The sequence below is a fragment of the Oreochromis aureus genome, linkage group 12, assembly GCF_013358895.1.
Source record: "Oreochromis aureus strain Israel breed Guangdong linkage group 12, ZZ_aureus, whole genome shotgun sequence".
NCBI lineage: Eukaryota > Metazoa > Chordata > Actinopteri > Cichliformes > Cichlidae > Oreochromis > Oreochromis aureus.
The window spans coordinates 35,253,137-35,279,637 of record NC_052953.1 but is presented as its reverse complement, the minus strand read 5'-3'; the positions used below and the strand labels follow the sequence as shown (position 1 = coordinate 35,279,637).

Genomic DNA, 26,501 nt, shown 5'->3' with positions numbered 1-26,501 from the left:
AATGGTCTGATTCTAGCCCCTTAACAACAGTGGCCGAGAATAGTGTGTCATCACGATTGCTCTAGTGGGAAATCTGTAGAGTGAATGATTGGAGCCGACATGGTCTCCCAAGATGGCACCGCTGTCTCCTTCTCCCCAGAGTCAACATTGGACGACCTTGCATCACTGCTGAGTGAAGCAAAGACACTTCTTGCCACTACAGGTCTTGAACAAATCCCCAAACACTGCTCCAACGCGTTATTAAACTCCAGCCAATCTGTTCCAAAAATCCCAGCTGTCTGAGGACGAGAGACAGGATACACCCTGGACAGGTCGCCAGTCTGTCGCAGGGCTAAGAGACAGACAACCATTCACACTGACATTCACACCTATGGGCAATTTAGTTACCAATTAACCTAACCCCACTAACTGCATCTCTTTGGACTGTGGGAGGAAGCCGGAGTACCCAGAGAGAACCCACACAAGCACGGGGAGAACATGCAAACTTCACACAGAAAGACCTCGGCCTGATGGTGGAATTGAGCCTACTTGCTGTGAGGCAAGCCACCGTGCTGAACCTTGTTATTATTCTGGTGTAATATTTTTCATCCTGTGCATCATTGTCTCAGTTACATATTGATCCCATGTAAATGAATTGCCTCAGTTATTCTTCTGAAGTGTAGGCCTTGTATAGAAGCCTTGCATTTCTTTCATGCAGCTATCACTGAATTGGTACAGATAACTTTTACATTTGCATCACAAACAAGTCATATGGAATGATCACTGCATTTTTCCCAGATTAAAGAAAATCATGTGTAAGAGTTTAGTTTGTCTTATTCTGGTACACAGGAAACAAAGCAAAACACGGAGAACAGAAAGTCCCGTCACATGGGTTTTATTTTAGTAAGGAAAAAAGCATATTTACAAAAATGTAAAAGGTTCAAGTCTAGACTATACATATGTTTATATATATATGTGTGTGTGTGTGTGTACATGTATATATATATATATATATATATATATATATATATATATATATATATATATATATACAAAACATATATGTACATATATATATGTACACACACATGCAAGGGGAACAAAAATTGCAGAGTAATCATAAAGAATATTGGCTTTCTTGTATTTCCGGTGAGACTGAATGAATTCTTTTAGGTCAACAACCAGGTGTCACTTCTGCTGTGCAGTAGGAGTGCAGCTTGTAGGTCGTGCAGTGTCTTGTTTAGATTGCAGCAGTACTCTGACCAGCAGTCGTGGTGCTTACAGCTCCTTTCTTCCCTTGCCTGAAGAAACAAGTGAGATTATCAGTGACAAGCAACACAGACCTTTAGTTTGTCATTTTCACACAGAGTTGTGCGTGTGTATCGTTCTGAACTTGGCTTACTTGTTGTGATTTTTTAGAATGTGTCGTCCAAGTGGGGACTCTGGATTCACACACTTCTTCATATCTGCTTTTGTGGTGACACTGAAAGATTTTTAAAAAGAGGTGTATTAGGAAGTAGCTGGAGAACACAGCAGAATCATGCCTCAGGTCATCTTGTGGACTCACATGATCTCTGTATGTGGACAGAAGATACTTGGGTAGTGTATCACTGGCTCAGCCTTGATGAGCTTTGGGCTGATCCTGCCAATGTAACTGTAACACTTGCATTTATTAGATTTGCTGCCTGGTTGTCCTGTGTAGGAAAAGACAAGAGCATTACATGTTGATCAGCAGCCAAAATATCCATTTATATAAACAGGGTGAAGAAAAAAAAAACAAAGAAGGAAAAAAATAAGATTTTCACAGTACCTTGTGCACCTAGGATAAGCAAGCAGGCAACGAAGGCAGTGACTGAGTTCATAGTAGTGGCTGTAGGCAGATCTGCTGTTCACCGTCTCTGTCTTGAGTATGGCTCCTGATGCTGTGAAGCAGTAAGCAGCACGCTTATATACACTGCCTGCACAAGTGGCCCCACCCCCAAGAGGTGTTTTGCAACATTAATTTCACTTTCCAAAATGCCTTTCACTTTCTTCTTCTTTTTTCCCTCTACAGAGCCCGTTTCCCAGAATCACAGCTATTGAAAAAATGCCTACAGAGGGAAATCTTTTAGGCACATAAATGACATTAATAAGACAGCTCACGACAAAAGCAACTAGATATTAATTTAAACTGTTTTGTACACTGCTATCCCTAACACTTTAATTGTATAGCTTCCAGCTGCATTTTTAATGTGAGATCTGATTAGCTTGTAAGAGCCTGATTTAAAAAAAAACCAGCAAAAATGATTTTCTCATCTATGTATATCTATGTGATTACGTTGACCTCTGACTGTGGCCTTTCACTTTGTCTGTTTGTTTTTTAAAACAGTCCCATTTTTCAAAATCAGGGACTTCTTGTTAGGCTTAGGATTAAAGAAAACAAGTATCCTGCAAGTATCCCCCCTGTTTTTTGTTTGTTTGTTTGTTTTTTGGTATACTTTATTAATCCCCTGTAGGGAAATTACTCTCTGCATTTAACCCATTCACTCAGTGAAGCATTGGGCAGCCACCAATCCAGCACACAGGGAGCAGTGTGTAGGGATGGTACTTTGCTCAGGGGTACCTCATGGTAGCCATTTGGTGGATTTGAACTCCCAATCATGGGGCGAATGGTCTACCCACTGAGCCTTTTTTTTAATTTTTCATTTGCAATTTTGTTTTAATTGTAATTATTTTTAGAGTGGGTTTGCTCATTTCATTTCAGCATAAGTTTTAGTACCTTTAATTTAGCTATGGTTCTCAGCTGATACAGTGTCCCTTCACAACACTGCTAATTAGTCAAAAGTGAACAAAAGGCTAATAGAAATAGTAAGATTTCCAGTTATCATCAGACAGAGTTCTGCTTGATGGAGCCTCTCAACACCTCTGTGAACAAGTTATGACATAGATGGTCTGGTAGGTCACACATTATTTCTGTCACTGCTTTATTTAAAACATATAAAGGAAAACTATACTACATTTACTATAGCTGCTAAGTGCATACATTTTAAGGAAACATAGCTGAGATTTGTGGATTTGCAATTTCTCTCTGAAGATTTGGACAAAACTACTCCTAAAGAATATTATATTAACAACTTTTGTCATAAACTATATGTCATGACAAATGTAATGTGCCACTGATTACAGTGGTGCTTTACCAAGAATCCTGACAGACACACAGTTGAGACTTTTAAGACAGTGATGTAGATCTTTGTTTTCTGCGGGCAGATTTTACTCAGCAACAGCATCTCTGTCATGAACAGTGTTGGGAAGTAACGGAATACATGTACGTATTTAAAATAAAAAATATGAGTAACTGTATCCGTTACAGTTACCGTTTAAAAGGGTGGTATTCAGAATACAGTTACTTTGTTGAAATAAATGGATTACACATTTTCCTGTTTCATATGTTAGGCTATGCCCTCTCAGTTTTTGGTAATTCCACGCCGGTGGAAACCCAAACAAAACACAAAATAAGAGGCTCTAATTCCTGGGTCTCAATCTCGCGGCCCATGTCACCCCTACTTGCGGCCGCATAATGACGTGAAGAAAGTTTTTTTTTAAAAAATATTCAAAAAATTATTTAATATGAAGCCAATAGGCAGAGTGTTACAGGCAATAGCCCTAAAGAATGTAGCCTCATGGGCAGTGTAGTCCGTGCTGCAGGGAGAATGGACTGCCATACCTGTTATATGTCTGTGAGCGGGAGTCGAAAAGTACGAGTTGTCACCGACCAGAAACGGGAGATGGAAGCATGTAAATATAATAATAACTACTGCACCCAAAAAGAGTGCCTGAGCAGCCCAGTTGTAAGTAAGCTATTAAGACTCGACTGTACACTGTGTTCGTGTTTTCCTCCGAAACAATAAGCTCCGTTGGAGCAGCCTTTCAACGCCTCTCTCTGTCTCTTGCTAGCAAAGTTGACCCAGACAAGAAAGTAAAGCTAGTTTTCGGCTACGAGCCCGACACGGAACCCGACGTATTAGCCAGAGGTCCCTTTACTACGGTTCGGAGCCACGGACCTGTTTTATATACACGCGGAATAGTTTTCTATACGAGATCACTGCAAAAAGTGCAGCCTTACCTAATGTCCACCCTACTGTTACTCATTTTATATTAAGATTTAAAAATCTAGTTGGTATTGGTATGGCGAATAACCTTTAGTAATAGTAATAAATCACATAGCAATAGTGCATTCATGTAGTTGTAAAAAGCATAATATTTTTAGTAATCCATAGTATTCAGAATACGTTACTCTCATTGAGTAACTAACGGAATACGTTACAAAATACATTTTGGGGCATGTATTCTGTAATCTGTATTGGAATACATTTTAAAAGTAACCTTCCCAACACTGGTCATGAAGTAACCTCTATGCTCAGTCACAACACAACTGTAATTTTGTCGCTTACTGGGCATGTTGTTTTCTAACTTCTGCTTCTGTGACAATGACACTGACAATATATGTTGCAGCTTTTTTTAAGTTTTCAGTAGATTCCTCAATACTGCTAAAGAAGGGGAAATGAAATTGAAAGAAACATGCTGATGGAAAACCCCAGTCCCAGTAAACTCTGCAATGTACCTTAAAATACTAAAGTGGTGACGAAACCTATATATTCACATGTCATTAAATCAGATGTTTTCCAGGAAGAGTTGCTCCTGTAGTCTGAAGCGCACACTTCTAAAGATTATGGCATCTGATTTGGATGCAAGTGTAGCTGTATTTGTAATTGAGGCATGTAAGTGTGCTATTACCTTGTAATCTTTTTTTACCTTTTTCGCCAAACTGTGAAAATGAAATAATAGTACAATGTTATCTGGATTACAAAATGACAGAGTAACTGTCACGGCTGGGGCAGCAGTCGTGTTGAGGATGAATGAGGACCCAAAATGCAAGCAGCCGACTGGTGATATGAGTGAGGGTTTATTTACAGGTGGCAGTGGCAAACAGGCAGTGAGGGATGACAAATAACTGAAGAAGACCTAAACTGGGATAAACTAGAGAGCAAACCTGAAGTCATATGAACTGGAGAATGCAGACGAGCCGACAACGAGCACAGACCAACACCCACTAAATATACACACACCAGGTAATCGGGTAATCACACACACAGGAGGGGAGAACAGCTGATCCTAATACACACGATGACTGGAGGACAGACACAGGTAGGGCTGATACAACACTTAAGCACAAGAACTAATACCAAAAATCAGAATAACTAGAATAGAGGAAGGTAATCACAATAAACACAAAACGCTGGGTCAACGACCCAGGACCATGACAGCACCCCCCCTCCAAGGGCTGGCTCCAGACAGCCCAAAACAAAAACAGACGACCACCCCAGGGCGGGCGGCGGGGGGCCCAGGACGGAGGGACCAACACCAAACAAAAGCAAACTCCAGCGAACCGAATGGATTGTCCAAAACCCAACATACACACACTGGAGTCCTCGAACAGGGTCCCAAAACACAGTTCAGGAGGCCGCCCGGAGGCTGACAACTCAGGAGTCTGAAACAGTTCACCGGGAGGCCGCCACGCTGGCGATACAAACCAAAAGCCGACCGCCGCGGAAGGCAGCGGTGGCGGCGGAAACAGTTCAGGGGCCGCCGTGCGCACGGCGACGGGCAAACAGTTCAGGGGGCCGACCGTGCGCACGGCGACGGGCAAACAGTTCAGGGGGCCGACCGTGCGCACGGCGACGGGCAAACAGTTCAGGGGGCCGACCGTGCGCACGGCGACGGGCAAACAGTTCAGGGGCCGACCGCGTGCGCACGCGACGGGCAAACAGTTCAGGGGGCCGACCGTGCGCACGGCGACGGGCAAACAGTTCAGGGGCCGGCCGCGCGCGCACGGCGACGGGCAAACAGTTCAGGGGGCCGACCGTGCGCACGGCGGCGGGCAAACAGTTCAGGGCCGACCGCGCACGGCGACGGCGGTGGCAGAGCAGGTCCGGAGGTTGGCCACGGCCAGCGGTGGCGGCGAAGTTCTTTCAGGAGGCCGCCTCGACGGCCATGATGCCAGCTTAGAGGCCTGGAAAGCGGCCAACAAGGATGAGGTGGCACAGGGCGAGCTGGCTCTGACGGCAGTGTTGACGAGGCTGAGGCTGACTCGGAGGCTGCAGCCGGAGCCGGACCAGGCGGCGAGGCAGGCACAGATGCCGGAGCCGGACCAGGCGGCGAGGCGGCTGCAGCTGGCGAGGATGAAGGCGCGGAGGCTGCAGCTGGCGAGGATGAAGGCGCGGAGGCTGCAGCTGGCGAGGATGAAGGCGCGGAGGCTGCAGCTGGCGAGGATGAAGGCGCGGAGGCTGCAGCTGGCGAGATGAAGGCGCTGCGGGGCTGGGCCAGGCAACGCTGAAGACGGCGCGACTCGGAGGCTGGACCAGACGAGGATGAAGCCGGAGCTGGACCAGGCGACGGCGTGGGAGAAGCCGCTGCTGCAGGCGGCGTGGGAGCCGAAGACGGAGGCGCTGCAGGCGGCGGCATGGTGGATGAAGCTGTTGCTGCTGCTGGCAGCGTGGATGAAGCTGCTGCTGGAACAGCTGGCGGCTGGACGGGCTCTCGGCCCCCAGCAGACGAGGAAGGAGGCTGGACGGGCCTCGGGCCCCCAGCAGACGAGGAAGGAGGCTGGACGGGCTCCTCGGGCCCCCCAGCAGACGAGGAAGGAGGCTGGACGGGCTCCTCGGGCCCCCCAGCAGACGAGGAAGGAGGCTGGACGGGCTCCTCGGGCCCCCCAGCAGACGAGGAAGGAGGCTGGACGGGCTCCTCGGGCCCTCCAGCGGAGACGAGAATGGGCTGGCCGGGCTCTCCAGAACCCCCAGCGGACGTGAGGACGGGCTGGCCGGGCTCTCCAGAACCCCCAGCGGACGTGAGGACGGGCTGGCCGGGCTCTCCAGAACCCCCAGCGGACATGGTCACAGAACCAGCGGGCACAGGGGCCCCTGGCACACATCGGGCTGATTGCAGCTGCGCGGAGCACTGGCCCTGCTCAAACAGCGACAGCTGGGTGCAGTCCTCAGCTGGGTTCTTAGCCTTCAGGGGTCCAGAGTGCGCTGAGGGCTGAAACTCAGCCTCTGGGGAGGCCCTGAAGTGCATCACAGTTTCTGAGATGACCAGCTTTAGAGGACTGATTACAATGTTGTGTGGTTTGTCTCTCTGCTTAGAATGAACAGACGAAAAACAGTTCTTTTCGGGTTGAAATGACTTGCATTGTTGTACAGGTGGAGCAACAGACACAGGACGCAGGGCTAGTGGCTGCTGAAGAGGAGGCTGGACTGAGGGTGACTGAAATAATGGTTGGGACGACAATGGTGGTGAAGTTGGAGACTGAGCTGATGGTAAGGCAGATGATTCTTTTACCAACTGAGCTATTGACTGGGAAATGGACTGTAACATAGTTGGTAACAGGTCAGGCTGTGATAGTGACTGAGCTATGGGTTGTGAGGCTGAATGTGATGGAGGTGACGACTGAGCGGCCAGCTGAGCTCCTGGAGGCTGCGCCGCTAGCTGAGCTCCTGGAGGCTGCGCCGCTAGCTGAGCTCCTGGAGGCTGCGCCGCTAAGCGAGCTCCTAGAGGCTGCGCCGCTAAGCGAGCTCCTAGAGGCTGCGCCGCTAAGCGAGCTCCTAGAGGCTGGGCAGCTAAACGAGCTCCTAGAGGCTGGGCAGCTAAGTGAGCTCCTGGAAACACATTCTTATAATCGACAGTAGCAGGTGAGCCAGGGAAAACACCATAGTCCTTACTGGCGGCACAGAAAACGGCCCCAGAATAAACAGTCCTTAAATTGGAAGGTTCGTGGTTATTGTCTCTTTTACTCACCACAGCCGGCAATTCAGAAGTCTCGGGGTCCGGCTGTGGCGATGGGCGTCGGTGGCGTGAACGTCGCTTCCTTCTTGGGGATAGCACCGACCGGCCGGGTAATTCCACATCCGGCGGGCCGGGCCGCAGATTCCCCGGCGGGCAGAGCAAAACATTCGCCGCCGGGCTGGGTTGGGAAGCGGTAGCGGTTGAAGGGTGAAGGTGAAGTTCGTTCAGAATGAAGTCCTGTGCGAGCGGATGAAGAGAGTCCAGTAGCCAGTGGTGAGCAAAGATTAACTGCTGTAGCCTGGCTTCTACAGCGCGGTGTAATTCGTCTCCCTCACGTTCGAGCCACAGATTGACTAATCGTGAGACAGAGTCGATTACTTCCTCCCGAAACTCCTGGGAGGGCGCGGATGCTGCTGGGTCCATGTTTGGTCGGCTCGTACTGTCACGGCTGGGGCAGCAGTCGTGTTGAGGATGAATGAGGACCCAAAATGCAAGCAGCCGACTGGTGATATGAGTGAGGGTTTATTTACAGGTGGCAGTGGCAAACAGGCAGTGAGGGATGACAAATAACTGAAGAAGACCTAAACTGGGATAAACTAAAGAGCAAACCTGAAGTCATATGAACTGGAGAATGCAGACGAGCCGACAACGAGCACAGACCGACACCCACTAAATATACACACACCAGGTAATCGGGTAATCACACACAGGAGGGGAGAACAGCTGATCCTAATACACACGATGACTGGAGGACAGACACAGGTAGGGCTGATACAACACTTAAGCACAAGAACTAATACCAAAAATCAGAATAACTAGAATAGAGGAAGGTAATCACAATAAACACAAAACGCTGGGTCAACGACCCAGGACCATGACAGTAACATTTTAATTACCTGCATGGAAGTGACCCTTGACCCCTTGAACCTTGTTTTCACCAATGAAAAAATTTCTTTTATGTAGTTATCATTTACGAGAAGGCATTTAAAGCTGAAGAACTTGGCATCAATTTGTTCATTTTTGTTATAATTCGTAGCTCACTAATGAAGTCGCCATCCAATTTTGAGTGCGCATGCATCTAAGTCATCTGCATCTGGTTAACAAGGAAATGGCGTCCTTCACTGAACTTCCTGATTGACAGGCCTAACTCAAAATTTCAACTTTATATTTCAAGATATTTCAAGACGATATCTTGAAATTTTTCTGTTGGAGAAACAAGCTTCTATAGGGACCCTGTATCTATCTGTTATCTGGATTTACTTACTCTGTTGTAATCAATCAGAAAAGCCAGTTAGGAGCCAACACACAATGCTGATTATCAGCAACTTAACAGGGGATTCACCCTATGTGTTCACATTAAGGGTGTGGCTTTGGCTGTCTGTGGTTTGATAAGTGGAGTGGCAGCAGAACCACTGATTTTACATAGGAAGATAAAAGTATAATATCAGAAGAATATGAAGATGTTAAACACATAATACGTAATACAGAAAGCAACACAGCTGCTTCAAACAAAGCAGCAGAGTGTGAGTGTGTGTGAGAGGAAAACTCTTGAATGTGTGTACACTTTAAGTGCTTTGGTCAGTAAGAATGGAAAAGAGCTACTCATTGGCATTATGTGTTGCGTCCTTCTCCCATATGCTCTTCCAGTGTTGCTCTGTTTCCAGCTGTGGTGGTGCTGTTCTCATATTGTTCCCCTGCCACTTATTCTCCTGCCTTCTATCACTCTGGCCAAGGCCTCAGGTATGGACAGCTTGCTGTACTTCTTAGGTACTTTCTTCATTGCCCATTTCTGCAGCTCTAATAGCTGGCTAACCTCCATCCATGCCACCTGGATCTTAGCCTCTAGTCTCCTTCTCCATGAAGGGTACTGCTCCTTGTGCCTGTTGTACTTGCACTGATCGCCGTTAGTAAAGTGAAACATGCTGAAATTAAATTTAAATCTAAATTTAACATATACAATTACAATACAATACAATTTTATTTATATAGCACATTTAAAAACCAGAGGTATGCCAAAGTGCTTCACAGAATCAATTAAGTGCAATAACAGATACAAATACAAATATACTGACAGGTGGGAGACATAATAATCCAATATACACCAGGCACAGTAGGCGCACAGTAGGACACAGTAGGCACAAGCCAAAGGCAGAATGTTAAATCATTATAAGCTTTAATCAGAGCAAAATGATAAAATACAGTACCCTTACAAATGCGGGCTCTCGGTAGCCAGGAAGGCTAGGCTAAATAAATACGTTTTTAATCGAGATTTAAAAGATTGAATTGAATCAGACGGGTGAATAGCTTGAGGAAGATTATTCCAGAGGTAGGGTGCAACAGAGGCGAATGCATGGTCACCTCTGGTCTTAAGCCGAGATCCAGGTCGGACCAGGAACATTTGGCCCGCTGATCTAAGCGCTCTCCTAGGGGTATAAAAACAGAGGAGATCAGTAAGATAGCTGGGCGCGGTATTATTTATAACTTTAAAAGTGAACAATAAGATTTTAAAATCAATCAATCAATGCGATATTTAATGGGGAGCCAGTGCAGGTTGGAAAGAGCTGGAGTAATAGACTCAGACCTACCATTCCCAGTTAAGAGACGGGCAGTGGCATTTTGAACGTCCAAGACAACACCCAGGTTCCTCGCAGTATCAGAAAGAGAGTCAGCAAAGGGTCCAAATATACCAGTTAGTTCAGCCTGACGAATGGGACTATCGACTATTTAGCTTTAAATATAATATTTAGATTTAACATTTAGATTTAAATATAATATTTAGATCTAACATTAAACATTTAGATTTAACTTTTAAATTAAATTTTTATCATTTAGATTTAGCATTTAAAATTGTGTTTTAATATAAAAAGTTATAAACATTGTTGGGATGGTTACTTTTAAATGTATTCCACTACGGATTACAGAGTACATGCCCCAAAATGTATTTTGTAACGTATTCCGTTACATTACTCAATGAAGTAACGTATTCTGAATACTTTGGATTACTTAATATATTATCATGCTTTTTTTTACAACTACATGAATGTACTATTGCTGTGTGATTTATTACTATTACTGATCGCCATACCAATACCAAATAGATTTTTAAATCTTAATATAAAATGAGTAAAAGTAAGGTGGACATCAGGTAAGGCTGCACTTTTTGCAGCACTCTGGTATAGAAAACTATTCCGGGCATACATAAAACAGGTCCGTGGCTCCGAATTGTAGTTAAAGGGACCTCTGGCTAATACGTCGGGTTCCGTGTCGGGCTCATAACCGAAAACTAGCTTTACTTTCTTATCTGGGTCAGCTTTGCTAGTGAGAGACAGAGAGAGGCGTTGAAAGGCTGCTCCAACGAACTTATTGTTTCGGAGGAAAACACGAACACAGTGTACAGTCGAGTCTTAATAGCTTACTTACAACTGGGCTGGTCAGGCACTCTTTTTGGCTGCAGTGGTTATTATTATGTTTACATGCCTCCATCTCTTCCATCTCTTTCTGATGTGTGACGACTGGTATTTTTCGACTCTCCTTTTTTTTCCCTCCCTTGCACTCACAGACACGGAGCACACTGCCCATGATGCTACATTCTTTAGGCCTATGCCTGTAACACTCTACCTATTCCCTTCATATTAAATAATTTTTTGAATATTTTTTTAAAATATTTCTACACGTCATTATGCGAGCTGCAAGTAGGGGTGACATGGGCCGCGAGATTGAGACCCAGGAATTAGAGCCTCTTAATGCGTGCTTTGTTTGGGTTTCCACCGGCGTGGAATTACCAAAAATAGAGAGGGCATAGCGTAACATATGAAACAGGAAAATACCGCCGTGTAATACATTAATTTCAACTAAGTAAATGGTAAATGGCCTGTATTTGTATAGTGCTTTACTTAGTCCCTAAGGACTCCAAAGTGCTTTACACTACATTCAGTCATCCACCCATTCACAGACTGGTGATGGCTACATTGTAGCCACAGCTGCCCTGGGGCGCATTGACAGAGGCAAGGCTGCCGGACACTGGCGCCACCGGGCCCTCTAACCACCAGTAGTCAACGGGTGAAGTATCTTGCCCAAGGACACAACGACCGAGACTGTCGGAGCCGGGGCTCGAACTGGCAACCTTCCGATTACAAGACAGCCACTAACCACAAGGTCAGCCACTAACCAGAAGGTCGGTGGTTCGATCCCAGGCTGCTCCGATCCCAGGCTGCTTCAGTCTGCATACCAAATATCCTTGGGCAAGATACTAACCCCATGTTGCTCTCCGATGCATCCATCGGAGTGTGAATGTGTATGAATGTTAGACTACTTAGCACTTAGCTCAGAAAAAAGTGCTTGTGTGAATCGGTGTGATTGGGTGAATGAATTAGTTGTATAAAGCGCTTTGAGTGCTCAGACAGAGTAGAAAAGCGCTATATAACAACCAGTCCATTTACCATTTACCATATTCTGCACTGGCACAAGATCGCACTAAACATACTCTTAAGACTATTTCTTAAATCCAGCTTCATAGACAGTTGAAAAATTTTAGAGTAGATTCATGGTCTAAATTAACCTTGTGGTGTTTTATGTCACGTTGGCTGTATGGCAGGCAGGTTAAGACCCAAACACAATACTCCAAAGGCACCAAGCAAAACTCAAAGCAGCTTTATTTCTGAAGAAGTGGAAACAAAATGAATACTACAAAATAATCTGAGGGAGAAACCAAGAACTCATGAACTAAGCTCAAACGAGGGACGGTGGAACACACAGGGGACACTGAAAGAGTGACACAGCCTATGGGGATACAAAAAGGGGATAAGCAATCTCCCATTAACTTAAGGATCAGATAACTGGCAAATAACCATGACATAAAGCCAGAATGGCAACAGTACAGAATAAAGAACTATAATACAAAGACAATTAAAACTAGAAAATCCCTAAACATCCTTAAAGCTCAGCACTCCGGACCATTAAACTGTGTATACATGTACAATATATGCATGTCAATCCATAACAATACAGTAATTTTACATTAGTTGGTTTTCTTATGGTCAATAGAAAATTAGGCAGTAAAACTATGTCTTACAAAATTTCTTAAACTATTACTGTAGACTCAGGAGGCAAATGATACATATATGCTGAGCTGTGGTAATTTAGATAACCTGGCCTTTTAAATTTTCCAGCTGGATATATATGAGAAGAAACACATGTAAATGCTTAAGTACCACAACACATCATATTTTTTCAATTATTTAATTAATTAATAGGCTACTTGTTTGTTTTATATTCTTAGCAATGAGAGAAGTCATGCTGCTAATGTTAAATCTCCATGCAAAGTTTAACTGCTTTAACTTTAACTAAACTTCAAGGCTGATATAATTGTTCTTAGCACTGGCTAACTGAAATAGCTACTGATCAGAATTTTAAAGAATGGATTTTCCCCAAAAAACCTGCTAATTTATTTAATTACTAAAATTTTACTAAAAAGGTTTACTCCAGACAGTTACTTTTCTGTTTTCCATTTTGATCATGCTCTGATTTAAAAAGAAGAAGAAAAAAAAGAGGATAGGCAGCAAAGCTCAGAAACCATAATTTCATTCTGAACATCCCTATAAATTCTTCAAAAAGATGATGCAGATTTACTACAGCTTTTTCACCTACTTGCACAGTCTGTTTCTGTGTTAAGTCTTCTCACCATCTCTTTCCCTTTTACTTTGAATCTATGTAGTAACGCCTGAGGACCCCAAATTCAGTCTAGTAGGCAGGCGGATGTTTAAAGGAATGTTTATTTGAAAGGAAAACAAAGTCTTTAAACATGCAGTAAATAAATGATGGATATTAATAGAATCAATATACTTAAGAACGTATATTGGACACAGTCCTGGACACATGGCGACAACTAGGACTACTGGAATGCCATAGCTGACCTGACTGTTGCTTTTCGACAGGCTTTCCCTGACAAAGTTAACATGGTTAAATTAAACACCCACAAACACAAGGATGAGTCAGACTTTATTAAACCACCTTATGACAACATTCAAAGCCAATAGTGGCATGGTTAAGCCGCTGAAGTGGAAGATGACCCCAATGAGTGTCAGCTCTGTGGACACATTTTCCAAGGACTGAGACCTGACATGCCCAGAAAAGGCTAGAGGCAAAGAAAACAGCAAAGGAAGAGAAGCAAAGTACCAACCTGTACAACGCAGCGCTGATGCTGGTGCCGTGGCGAGAGGAAACATGGGTTGCAGAGGAAGAGGAAAGGACAGGGCAGAGGGAGATGAGGCTGTGCGTGGCTACTAGAGAGTGACCTCAAACACTGCCACTTTTGTGGAAAAAGAGAACACTAGAAGGAAGACTGTCCCAATTGGAAACACCAAAGGGTTGAAAGAAGAGGAGAACCAGTTCTGAGCAGATTGAGGATGGGATGACTGGACTCCAGCTGCAGGCTGGTTTGCCCATGACACCATGCTTTGTATGCACACACTCTGATAAACCAAGGTATTGTCCATCCCTTTGATGGGCAGAAAGAGTCTGCCCATCACCTGAAGGAACGCATGTGCATTTAAACTACAAATCTAAACTGATGTGCACTGTTACTGTCACTGTACCAAATACTGTATAGGCATGTACTGTTAAGCTACTAATAGACACAGGGTCTGGTGTTTCTATAGTGCCTGAACATGTTTACAGCACAAATTCCGGCTCAGTTAAGTTAAGTAATCCTGCTGCAGATTATTACATATTCAAAAGAGAAACTGAATGTATTAGGATGTCTTAGAGCTGATATTACTTACAATGACAAGAGTGCCTCCACAGATCTCTACATTGTGAGAATAGAGACATCCATACTGGGCATGGACTTAGTGACTGCCCTCCAGCTATGCATAAAAGGGGGATAATTAGTCCTTGAGAGTCCCAAGGTCTGTGCTACACTTCAGCACACCTCATCTCTACCCACTTACTGCAAACAGGAATGTGAGTCTCCAGTTGCATTCGGATGTGCAAAGGACTTCGTACACAAAGTGAAGGTGTGACCAGGGAGTGAAGCCAATACAGCAGAAACTTCGATGCTTACCCTTGTCAGTCCGTGATGCTGTTTCCGCAGAATTCAAGAACCTTGAGGAACATGGAATCATAGAGAAAATTGATGCATCTGAATGGGTCTCCCCAATTGTAGTCACTAGAAGGAAGACTGGTGGCATACGCATGTGCATTGATTTGAGAGAACCTAACTAAGCGCTGGTTGTTGACAGTCATCCCTTGCCACTGATTGAGGACATATTGTCTGAGCTGTCATGTTCTCCACCCTGGATCTTAAATCCGCCTACCATCAGCTGAAACTACATGAAGAGAGTAGAGGGTTCTTTGCTTTCATTACACATGAAGGACTGTACCAGTACTGCAGAGTCCCCTACGGGTTGAGTTCGGCGCCTGTAGTGTTTCAAAAGATGATGACACAAATCCTAAGTGGCCAAAAAGGGGTGCAATGTTATCTTGATGATGTCATCATATATGGAACTTCAGAAGATGAACATGAGGCCAACCTGCGTGCTGTGATACACACAATCAACAATGCCTGAACTTCAGTGTTGACAAATGTCAACTCCGTCAAACTACTCTGAGCTTTCTGAGTCAAAAGATCGGTCCTACCTAATCTGAGCTATTACTCTTCATATGCTGTCCATCTGAGAACAAGGCACAATTTGCTATTGCACTAATCTATTATTTAATTATCCACACTTAACAACTCTTGCACCCAATCCACAATAAAGTAATGATAGAAAATGTTATAGAACCAAAACATTGCAATTGTGTTTATTATTATTGTTTTATACTTAGCTCTACAAAGCAATACACAAAGAACAGAAAGTCCCGTCACATGGGGTTTTTTTTTTGGTATTTATTTAAAAAACATATGTACAAAAATGTAAAAAAGTTCAAGTCCAGACTATATAGACACAAACACACATGGGAAGAAAACTGGCAAAGTAATCATAAAGAATATTGGCTTTCTTGTATTTCCGGTGAGACTGAATGAGTTCTTTTAGGTCAACAACCAGGTGTCACTTCTGCTGTGCAGTAGGAGTGCAGCTTGTAGGCCGTGCAGTGTCTTGTTTAGATTGCAGCAGTACTCTGACCAGCAGTCGTGGTGCTTACAGCTCCTTTCTTCCCTTGCCTGAAGAAACAAGTGAGATTATCAGTGACAAGCAACACAGACCTTTAGTTTGTCATTTTCACACAGAGTTGTGCGTGTGTATCGTTCTGAACTTGGCTTACTTGTTGTGATTTTTTAGAATGTGTCGTCCAAGTGGGGACTCTGGATTCACACACTTCTTCATATCTGCTTTTGTGGTGACACTGAAAGATTTTTAAAAAGAGGTGTATTAGGAAGTAGCTGGAGAACACAGCAGAATCATGCCTCAGGTCATCTTGTGGACTCACATGATCTCTGTATGTGGACAGAAGATACTTGGGTAGTGTATCACTGGCTCAGCCTTGATGAGCTTTGGGCTGATCCTGCCAATGTAACTGTAACACTTGCATTTATTAGATTTGCTGCCTGGTTGTCCTGTGTAGGAAAAGACAAGAGCATTACATGTTGATCAGCAGCCAAAATATCCATTTATATAAACAGGGTGAAGAAAAAAAAAACAAAGAAGGAAAAAAATAAGATTTTCACAGTACCTTGTGCACCTAGGATAAGCAAGCAGGCAACGAAGGCAGTGACTGAGTTCATAGTAGTGGCTGTAGGCAGATCTGCTGTTCACCGTCTCTGTCTTGAGTATGGCTCCTGATGCTGTGAAGCAGTAAGCAGCACGCTTATATACACTGCCTGCACAAGTGGCCCCACCCCCAAGAGGTGTTTTGCAACATTAATTTCACTTTCCAAAATGCCTTTCACTTTCTTCTTCTTTTTTCCCTCTACAGAGCCCGTTTCCCAGAATCATAGACTTCACCCATAGCTTTGGGACAAAGAAAGAAAACAGCAACAGTTGCCTCAGGGCACTGTTCTTTCTGATATTGTCCAAATAACAGAGGTCAATGAGGAAAATAAATGTCTGCTTGTTATACTGAAAATTGAATTGTTTGCACACTGCAAAAGAGGGCATTTCCACATTCCTAAGTGCATGGTGGGATTCCATGCATAAACTTGCACAAACCTCTCCCTGACTTTCTCACTTAGGTAGGTTTAATGTTAAGGGAAAAGGTTTTATGGTTGTGTGTGTTTATGTTGTATTTTTTAAAAGACTCAAGGCAAACACTAAAAAGGTTACAAACAGATTGCAAGCAACACAGGTCAGATGGACGGTAACAAAATATAGTTTGACTGAGTTAGTGATTGGGTGAGGAAGGTAATTGTGGTAGGACAGCTCAGATCAATTCAATTTTATTTTATTTAAATAGCACCAAACCAAAATTATTCAAGGTGCTTTCTATTATAAAGAAAGCACAATAATATCATTTATTATTGTATATAAAATACATTAATAAATATTATTATTAAATCATTATAAATATAATAATATAATAAAGAAAGCAGAGAAAACCCGAACAATCATGACTCCCTTTCTGCAAGCCCTTTAAAATGAGTCCAGTTATGAGCAACTGAAATGACAATTTTTTTTAAAAAAAGAGAGCTAATCTTGAGTATAAATGAGCTGTGCATTTAAATGCTGATGAACAACATGCATGTTCTATAAACCATGTGTAACTCACATACAAAGTCTAATCATAACTCATAAAGTGAGTAGTCAAGAATAGACATTGTTTTATAAATGGCCACCATTTAAGGAAAGGATATTTTAATGTCTTAAATAGCTGTTAAAATGTTTGTTTAATTTTGTTAAAATCAACTTATTACTCCATGACTAGCAGCATATGCACTTTTCTTCATTCATTCAAATATTGTATAATGTTTCCACTTGTACACTGTATACAAACCCAGCTAACATTCTTGTAGTTTCCCAGCTAACTGGGAAACTACAAGAATGCTAAGTCAGTACTTTACATTCACAGAGATTACATCCCAAAGCAATTGCTTTTGTTTTGTCTGTATGTGTCCCTGTTTCAAATTATCACCAGTGATTTCTGTGGAAAAGTGATGTGAAACTCAAACAGACAGAGGAAAACACCGTCCCAAATGTTTCAGTTGAACTTTGAATGAACCCTATGAAAGTAGGGCCTTGTGTTTTGAAAAAATCAAGTTGGATCCACACATCCGAGTGCATCCCCCCAAAAAATATTTTCATGTAAATTGAGAAATGAGAAGAAAGTTTGCAGATTATGAAGTATTTGTAGCATGCTATTAATTTCAAAAGTAGGATGTCATGCCATATAGAAGGCACTATGGCAGAACTAAATCAACATGCCATGAATCCAGTTGAGCTAAGAAGGGCTTTCACAACTTCAAATCATTGCAAGTCTGTAGATTTCTACGCAAGCAGTCTGACTAAACTAGTAAGAGTTTCACACATGGAAGTCTAAAACCATTACTAGTGTACTAGTATTGGCTACCAAGGTATATATTTTTAACGACTGCCTAGAAAAAAGTCCTGATTACTACCGAATTTTGTATGTACAAAGACTGATTGACATCTGCACCGGCACTAAAAAGCCGGTGCAGATGTTTCATCACTAAAGAGAAAGCATGGTTGGTCTCCAATTTAGATCAACCACTTAAGCCTACAAAAGGGAATACATGGCTCAGAGACTCATGTGGCTATACTCACCAAAAGCACACATGAAATCGTAAATTCATGTTCAACCCCTCCCTGACCCCTCCCATAGGAATGATGGGGGCCTCCACCATCATTCCCATGCTCTAAAAGACTGATATAGACAGCCTCAGTGACTATAGGCCTATAGCCCTCAAGTGCATAGTCATGAAGTGCTTCGAACAGATAGTGTCTCAGGACATCAGAGACTTTTTACTCCCCTCCCTTAGCCCCCCATCAGTTTGCTTACAGAGCAAATTGCTCGACGGAGGATGCCATCACCCTTCATAGAACACTGAGACATCTTGAGAACAGAAGCTAAGTCAGGATGTTAGTCGTGGACTACAGCTCAGAGTCCAACACCATAATCCCAGACATCCTCACCACCAAACTGAAACACCTTCGGATCCCCCCTGCCACCTGCTCCTTGATCAACATTTCCTCACCAATTGGTCTCAATCAGTCTGACTCGGCCCCCAACTCTCCATCCCACTCTCACTCAGCACCGAGTCTCCACAGAGCTGCGTTCTCAGCCCCCTACTTTATGCCCTGTTCACATATGACTCTACACCTACTCAACCAACATCATCCTTAAGTATTCCGATGACACCACCATGGTTGGGTTCATCTCTGATGGAAATGAGACAGGATACAGTGAGAGAGAACTTGTCCCGCTGGCTCTCAGAAAATAACCTGAAACTGAATGTCCTTAAAACAAAAGAACTCATAATGGACTTCACAGGAGGCACAGACAGGTCCACCCCCCTCTAATTAAAAAGGGAGAACGGGTGAAATCTCCCCACTTTCAGTTTTTTGTGCTCCCACATCTCTGATGATCTCACCTGGACCCGTAACACCATCACACTGGTAGAGAAGGTCCAAAAACAGCTGCTCTTCCTCCGTGTCGCGAGGAAGAATAGCCTGGACCGTACGCTGCTGATGGCCTTCTTTTTTTTTTTTTTTTTTTTTTTTTTCTTTTTAACCTGTCCCGTTTGGTTCTTTTGCCATCAGAATTATTGTCTAAAGGCAAAGAAAGATGCCCAACGGATTTACTTTACCAAATGGACCATCCCAGCCTTGCCGTAATGGTCCATCTGATTCACCTTTTATTGTTTATTTTATTTTCACTTGCTGAATACGGGACAGACTTGACTGGTGGAAAGAAAGGGAGAAAGAAAGAGGAAAGAAAAAAAAAAAAAAAAAAAAAAAAAACTGAGAAGAGGGACGGGAAAAAGGGCAAAAACAAAACCAACAGAATAAGCAGACAAAAAAAAAAATACATATCGATCACCTGGATCACCTGTTGAGAAAGAAAAAGAAAGCAAGCAGAAGAAGACAAGAGTAATAAACAAGATCACAATGATATATGGGAATATGACAGTAAATACTAAATATTAAACATTATGGTGCAGCCCGTGAGATCGACAGCGCACAGTGTGCTTTGAGGTAGGAGCCCAAAAGGGTGTAGTTTGTGTGTGTGATCACCCGTGTGTACACCTGTGAGCATGAACGCGCTTGTTTTTAAAAGGGTTCCTTCATGTAATGATCTGCTAGAGGGTGTGGGGGCCACTGCCCCGACCTCCAGGGCATGAAGCAGGTATGGAGGAGATCAAAACTCCAGACATCCAGAGGCCCCCAGAACACAAGAGACCAAGGAAGACCAACAGAGGGGCAGCCGTGCCACTATCCCAGAAAGAGCTGAGGAGAGTCCCAGATGAGGGGTCACTCAGCAGCCGCGGAGCAGAAGCCAGGGGGGGTTGCAGTGACGTGCCCGTGAGCTCCGCCGGCAGGCTCCATGCCCCGATAAGCAGCCGCCAAGGAGTGAGCCGGTGGGTACCTGGGCGCCCACCCCCGGACACAAAGAACCACCAACGCACCGATGTCTGAGGGCGTCTGCCACCGGCAGGGGAAGTGGTGGGGGGAGATGGGCCTCCAAACCTTGGAGGGCCTGAGATGTCCCCAGAGAGGTGGCGTCTGATACCCAACCTAGACACAGACAAACAGGCACACACAGATACAAACATCTATTCCCACCCTCATGCTCTCAACACTCACCCAACGTGGAGACAGACATAGAGAGACACTGTACACACAATCACACTCCCCAAGCGTACTCTAAGCCCCGGGTCTAGGTACCCTTGCCCCTGGAGGGGGAAACTGCGCCCAGACCCAGGTGGTGTTACCCTTTTCCCTGCGGTGGGGAGAAGCAGACCGCCCCGACTCCGCAGATCCTGCTGATGGCCTTCTACCACTCCTCAGTGGAGCAGCTTATTCCCCTGGGCCATTTGAACTGTTAATAAACACCCCACCCTTGCTCACCCATTTCGCCAATCTGAACAATGGTCTGAGTAACCCTCATCACTCAGGCCACTCACATACATACTCTAGACTCAGACCAAGTCTTTTTCCCTTGCTTTTGGGGTGGCTGTAGCTCAGGAGGTAGAGCAGGTCATCTGCTGATTGGAAGGTTGGTGGTTCAATTCCTGCCAAATATCCTTTGGTAAGTTACTAACCCCCACTTGTATAAATGTATGTTAGTTAGAAAGCACTGACAAAGCATAGACATAGGTGTATGTGACATGTTGTATAGGGAGCTTTCAGTACTTCAGGAGAGTAGAAATATAAGAATCAGACCATTTACTGTTACTTCCAAGCACTTTGATCTCCAATATGTGCCTTTCTCTTGTTTTGTATATGTTCCTCTAGTTTGTGTATATTCCCCTAGTTTGTATATATTACTCACAACTGTATATATCTCTTCTGTTTGCTACTTATTCCTGATTTTTGTACTATGCATATTCTTTTTTTTACTCCAGCAAAGTTGGTGTGTGTCACACTTGATTTTGTTGTACATGTACAATGACAATAAAGGGATATTCTATTCTATTCTATTCTAAATGGTAAATGGAAACTTATATACAATAATAAAAATAAGTCATGCCTTGAAAGCATGAATTGAACAGCCACAAAAACATCCAGTTTCAATTATCCAGCAAAAAGAATACATTCTTGTGTCTAAGGTCATGGTCCTAAAAGCAATATTTCACTGAGGGAAAAGGGAAAGAATGTTAGCCAGTGGAAGAGGAAAGGGATCAAACTTAGTAGATATCATGAGACAACGTTTAAAACATGTAGTTTATTTATGATGTTTCACTTAGAGATGGTGACATGGTAACAGAGTGAGATATAACGTATCAGGAAAATTTCAACCCAATAAGATGAAGAAAATGCATATGGGATTTTTATAGTAAATAAGCAACACGTGAAGGTAAGATGTGCAGTGGAATTGTTAGATTTTCTTTTTAGGGGGAAAGAAGTTCAATTAGGTGCAAGTACTCTCCTTAATAAAGTTAATGTCCACAGGGCATGGTCCAGCGCTATTTTGCTAACACAAGTTTACAAGTGTGTGCTCTGGATTCAGGAACAGAAGTATAGAGAACAAAACACAAGAAATAAAAGGTTAAAAGTATTATTATCATAAATATTTTTTTCTAGCTTTACTCCTCCATTCAGCAATTGGCATGCCGATTACATCGAGAGAGAGAGAGAGAGGTCCCCGTAGTCTGCAAGCCAATGAAGTAACCATTCCAGGCCAGAGGGTGGCGCTTGTCAAAGGTGTCTGGCACTCATGCTATGAAACGGTGTACTCTTGGGACATGCAAGAGGCATACGCTTGTTTTTCTTTTATTGTTCTTCTGTGAACCGTGGTGGAGACATGGATGTTAGTGTAAATTCCTATTGTACCGTGTTGGATAAAACAAGCCAATCTAAATTCCTTTGTTACACTCGCAGGAAAGACGGAATGCTTAGTGTGTGGTGAGTCAGATGTTGTTATTAGCCAGAGTCCATCTGAAATTTAAATCTTTTTTATTCGGAAAAAATACGTTTGTCCTTGGACATAAGCTAGGAGGAAAAGGAATTACTAGTAGTTTGTTGATGTTACGGCCTTTCTCCCGGTGGTATAAAACTTACAGTTTTAACTGACAGTGGAAGTCTGATGGGGAGCGCATTAGTTTCATCACACATGCGCACTAAAACGGGTTTCATCGTGTGCTGTAGTCTGACAGATGCTGCAAATGTCTGGAGTGTGGAGTACACTAAGGACAGCCTGAAGCACCTTGTAAGTATTCTGGGTTTCTTCTCATTCACTCAGTATACTGTCATAATTTCTGTCATCCCTGTGTGTTCAGGGTCAGCGGTTTGCCTTAAAATCTACAGAGGATTATGTCTTGAAACTCAGGTGAGACTACACTGTAGTGATGGGTAGATGAGGCCTCGTGAAGCGTTTCAGCACATTCCCCAAACTGTATCGGCACTGTGTCGACACAGTTTTGCTGTTTTGCTCCATACTGACACCTGCTGGACCTTAAATATCATTGCAGGCAACTTACTTGAGACTCACAACATTTCACAACATTTCAATGACACTGTACGGTATTGTACTTTCTATGGAATCATTTTATATCTTTTATATGGCAAATATTGTAGACATCACCAGTGTGTGAATGTGTGTGTGAATGGGTGGATGACTGGAAGTGTAAAGCGCTTTGGGGTCCTTAGGGACTAGTAAAGTGCTATACAAATACAGGCGATTTACATCTTTAAAATATAGTGTGAATGACACTAAGTGAAAATTAAAATGAAAGTATTGTGAATGTAATATTACCCATTCGACTCAGAGTTTATTATAAATTTCTATTCAGAAAAATAAGTTTATCCAATCTTTTTGCATTCAGTCTATTGCGTTTTTTTTGTTTGTTTGTTTGTTTGTTTTTTACACCTTTTTCCCAGCTTTGGAAAATTCACAGGCACAGATGAAGCTGGGGTACACAAAAACTGTAAAGCCAGGTGGAAACGGTTCTGATAAGATGTCTTCCTAGTCCCCCAGTACGTTAAAGGATCCTCTGATCTTGGAATTTTTCTCTCTGACACTCTCCACAATACTAAGGGGTTGGCAGTCCTTTATCATAAAATTCAGGACTGCCTTGTCCAGAACAGTCTTCATAGATGCTTGATTTCAAAATAATAAAACACATATTAATAAAAAAAATGATGATAAAGCTGTTCAGTGTCAATATAGGCCGACCTGTGTTCATTCTCAGTGTGTTTGTCTCATTATTTTCACGTTTGGCTCTGTAATGCCTCTGTAACACTGAGAAGGTGCTTTTGTTTGTAAGAAGCTCCGCAGAACAGATGCAACATTTATCCTGCATAAAATGAAATAAATAATTTACACTGCAAGTCACATTGCTGTTTTTCCTATTCTGATAGATTACACTGAAACAAACCGTTACCTTATTAGCAGTTAAAAGATCAAAATGATCCCACACAGCAGAAACGTTTCTTTTTCTTTCGAGCTCCATTTTGTTATAGAGAGATATGTATTTTTTTTTCTTTGCCAGATTAATTTTTTTTGGTGGCAACTCATTCCGTTGGCAGATACGGATGCGGTACCTTTTAAACACAGTTTGGCGCGTTGGCAATGAGCGATACAGCAGCTGTATCGATCACGTGACTTTTTCTTAAAGCGACGCACACACCGATACAGGCTTCGCTAGGTGAGCTTGATACATGCGTCGGTGCGTCAGTGTTGCAGGACCCATCACTACTACACTGTCAACTCCTGCATGCATCACTTCTTGCATGGGACTGTAAAAAGCCGTGGCCAGGTAAGTGAGGCTGAGTATGTCTCTTTGTTTCCCTCAGGGCATTCTGCAATAGTGGAGATGTGTCAGTTGCCGTGCATGAGGTTGGTGCAGAGCTGCATTTGGGATCCAGTCCAGAAGACCTGAGTATAACCCTGTCCAGACTGGAAGGGCCACAGGCCACAGACAAGTTGAAGGAGCTGCTGTTCACGATGGCTGACAGCCTCACACAGCTTGACAGTGAATTCACTTTGTAGTTGTGACTCTCATTTTATGCAGAATTAAAACTAACTTGCTTTTAGATCAGTACTGACTGTAACATGTCCCCTCACAGGTGGCCCCTCAAATGGACCCCCCTCAGCCAGTCCAGTGAAAAATTACCAAAGACGGCCCACAGGTATATATTTCTGAAATGGCTCTTGGCTTCAAATAACCAGCATAACATTGGCCAAACTCCAATACCGAGGATTCAAAATCTAAATGTGATGTCACACTGGCTGTGGCCACCTTTTCTATACAACCTAATGAATGTTTGCTCATAAATGATTCCATTGATGCATGCTTTCAGTCAGGAATGTAAAGCAGGACACACTCTCTACAGGTTAGAAACATGATTAAACCACAACAGAAACTTCCCGTATGTGTAATCCAGTATGGTTATGGTAGTTGAAGTTGGCTTGGATCAGGAGATGCTGCTCTTCATTTTCATGTGTGAAATTAAATTACCAGAGGCTGTACAGTGGATCATGTTGTGATCTGTTGTGAAATCAATAATAATTTTTTGCTACAACCGAAATACTTGGGAAATGTCAAATGGGTCTATCCTTTGGAAAGATAATGGAAATTGCCAGAAGGAAAGTAAGATTTTTGGGCTACAGGTGTACCTGTTAATACCTGTTAATTGTGGATCATATTAGAAGTGCCCTTTGTTCACCATGATGAATAAGAAAAGCTTTATTCATCCCAAAGGGAAACTCGTATATGATGAGGAAGAAGTAAGGAAAAAAAATAAAACAAAACCAAATAAACGATGGCTGCAGTGGACCTCTGTAAACAGTTTCAAACACTCAGTTTGACTGTACTACAGAGAACTTGGCATTTATTAGCCATTATGTCTTGTCTGGAGTAGTTGTTCTGCATGTTTTGTGAAACTGGCCCACTGGTACAGAACTCCAACACATAGATGTGGTTCTGCAAGTGTGGACTACCAGTCACAATAAACTTTAAGAAAATTTGAGCCTCTTTCAAGATTAAACATCATAATAAATGATAATGAATTAGCATTTATTTTCAGCTGTAACAGAATCTCTTCTAAATATATTAAAACTGTTTTAAGTGATTTTAAAATGGGATTTTCTTAGTGTGGGGTAATTTTGAGGCAAGTACTGAATACAATAATGATCTTATATCCGGTGCTTATATGTACATTGAAGTACTCCCATCTTTTTCAGTAAAAGGAGACATGTACATGTCATCCTTAAAAAGGTAATTGCGCAATTAAACGTTTTCATTAATGCAAAAATGTTCTCTTCTCCCTTAGAATTTGAGCCCTGGCAGCAGCAGAACAGTGCTCCAGCAATGACCATGAAGAGAAGACTTCCGGGGTCCTCACTCATCAACCCAGGGGTTAAAAAGTATGGTGTCTCTCACAGGACCTTAATAGAGCAGTGATGCTACTCATGTGAGTGAAAACAATCCACTGTCCATGTGTGTTTGCAGAAAGCAGCAAGCGACTGGCGTTGCCTTTGATGATGCAGATGAAGACTGATAGTCCTCCTTGTACTCATAGTCCTGCTGCGTAGCCAGAGATGAATGATCTTTTAATCCGCTAACAGAACATGAAAACCTCAGTGCATATTTATGGGATCAAAGCTTAAACTTGAACTGCTTTTTATGAAACACTGACTTTTTATGCTATATAATGGTTGTCTCCAATAAATGATTGAATGATAATTTGTAATAAAATAACATAAGAAACACACTGCCCCCCTTTCAGGACTTGTTCTACTTTGAGAAAAGCACTTTACACAACTTGCCTTATTCTCACAAGCACTTGTTTCGCTTTGCAAGTGCTTCTAACATTCACACTCAGATGCATTGGAGAGCAATTAGGGGTTAGTATCATGCCCAAGGATGCAGATGGGGGTCAAACCACCAGCCAGGTTAATGGTGATCTGCTCTACCTCCTGAGCTACTGCCAGCCAACACATCCGAGCTGCTTTCTTGTCCACTTTGTTTGATAAGATGTAGCAGTCAACTCGATTTAAGTTATTGTTTGTGCTGGGTGTTATCTAGGGAAGAAAGTACCCAGTAGATGTCTTATTGAGAGTGCTGTAGCTAAGATTAAGGATATAATTAA

General features: G+C 43.0%; 3 protein-coding genes across 3 annotated transcripts; 1 reads left to right on the top strand and 2 right to left on the bottom strand.

Annotated features, from left to right (window-relative positions):
- Positions 1-864: 864 nt before the first annotated feature.
- LOC120443007 (C-X-C motif chemokine 10-like) lies at positions 865-1,901 on the bottom strand. The gene is made up of 4 exons (XM_039620536.1): positions 1,790-1,901; positions 1,547-1,673; positions 1,382-1,462; positions 865-1,280 (listed from the first exon to the last, which is right to left on the bottom strand). The coding sequence occupies exons 1-4, from the start codon at positions 1,839-1,841 to the stop codon at positions 1,220-1,222; spliced, it is 321 nt and encodes a 106-aa protein (XP_039476470.1). The 5' UTR covers positions 1,842-1,901; the 3' UTR covers positions 865-1,219.
- A 13,766-nt stretch (positions 1,902-15,667) lies between these two features.
- LOC116334341 (C-X-C motif chemokine 10-like) lies at positions 15,668-16,599 on the bottom strand. Its single transcript, XM_039621087.1, has 4 exons — positions 16,468-16,599; positions 16,225-16,351; positions 16,060-16,140; positions 15,668-15,958 (listed from the first exon to the last, which is right to left on the bottom strand). Exons 1-4 carry the CDS (start codon positions 16,517-16,519, stop codon positions 15,898-15,900), a joined length of 321 nt encoding a protein of 106 aa, XP_039477021.1. The 5' UTR covers positions 16,520-16,599; the 3' UTR covers positions 15,668-15,897.
- A 2,226-nt stretch (positions 16,600-18,825) lies between these two features.
- On the top strand, positions 18,826-26,126 carry paxx (PAXX non-homologous end joining factor). The gene is made up of 8 exons (XM_039621301.1): positions 18,826-19,048; positions 22,139-22,313; positions 22,557-22,617; positions 22,688-22,737; positions 24,204-24,382; positions 24,477-24,539; positions 25,683-25,776; positions 25,862-26,126. Exons 1-8 carry the CDS (start codon positions 18,826-18,828, stop codon positions 25,908-25,910), a joined length of 894 nt encoding a protein of 297 aa, XP_039477235.1. The 3' UTR covers positions 25,911-26,126.
- The last annotated feature ends 375 nt before the right edge of the window (positions 26,127-26,501 follow it).

Bases quoted from the DNA above. Each gene is read 5' to 3' on its own strand.
- LOC120443007 (XM_039620536.1), bottom strand. From the start codon at position 1,841: ATGAACTCAGTCACTGCCTTCGTTGCCTGCTTGCTTATCCTAGGTGCA. The intron at 1,674-1,789 runs GTACTGTGAAAA...TTTCCTACACAG, and splicing joins GCTTATCCTAGGTGCACAAG to GACAACCAGGCAGCAAATCT. The intron at 1,281-1,381 runs GTAAGCCAAGTT...TTGTTTCTTCAG, and splicing joins ATTCTAAAAAATCACAACAA to GCAAGGGAAGAAAGGAGCTG.
- paxx (XM_039621301.1), top strand. From the start codon at position 18,826: ATGTTAGTCGTGGACTACAGCTCAGAGTCCAACACCATAATCCCAGAC. The intron at 22,618-22,687 runs GTAAGTATTCTG...CTGTGTGTTCAG, and splicing joins AGGACAGCCTGAAGCACCTT to GGTCAGCGGTTTGCCTTAAA. The intron at 22,738-24,203 runs GTGAGACTACAC...TGTTTCCCTCAG, and splicing joins GATTATGTCTTGAAACTCAG to GGCATTCTGCAATAGTGGAG.
- LOC116334341 (XM_039621087.1), bottom strand. From the start codon at position 16,519: ATGAACTCAGTCACTGCCTTCGTTGCCTGCTTGCTTATCCTAGGTGCA. The intron at 16,352-16,467 runs GTACTGTGAAAA...TTTCCTACACAG, and splicing joins GCTTATCCTAGGTGCACAAG to GACAACCAGGCAGCAAATCT. The intron at 16,141-16,224 runs GTGAGTCCACAA...AAAATCTTTCAG, and splicing joins TGTCCACATACAGAGATCAT to TGTCACCACAAAAGCAGATA.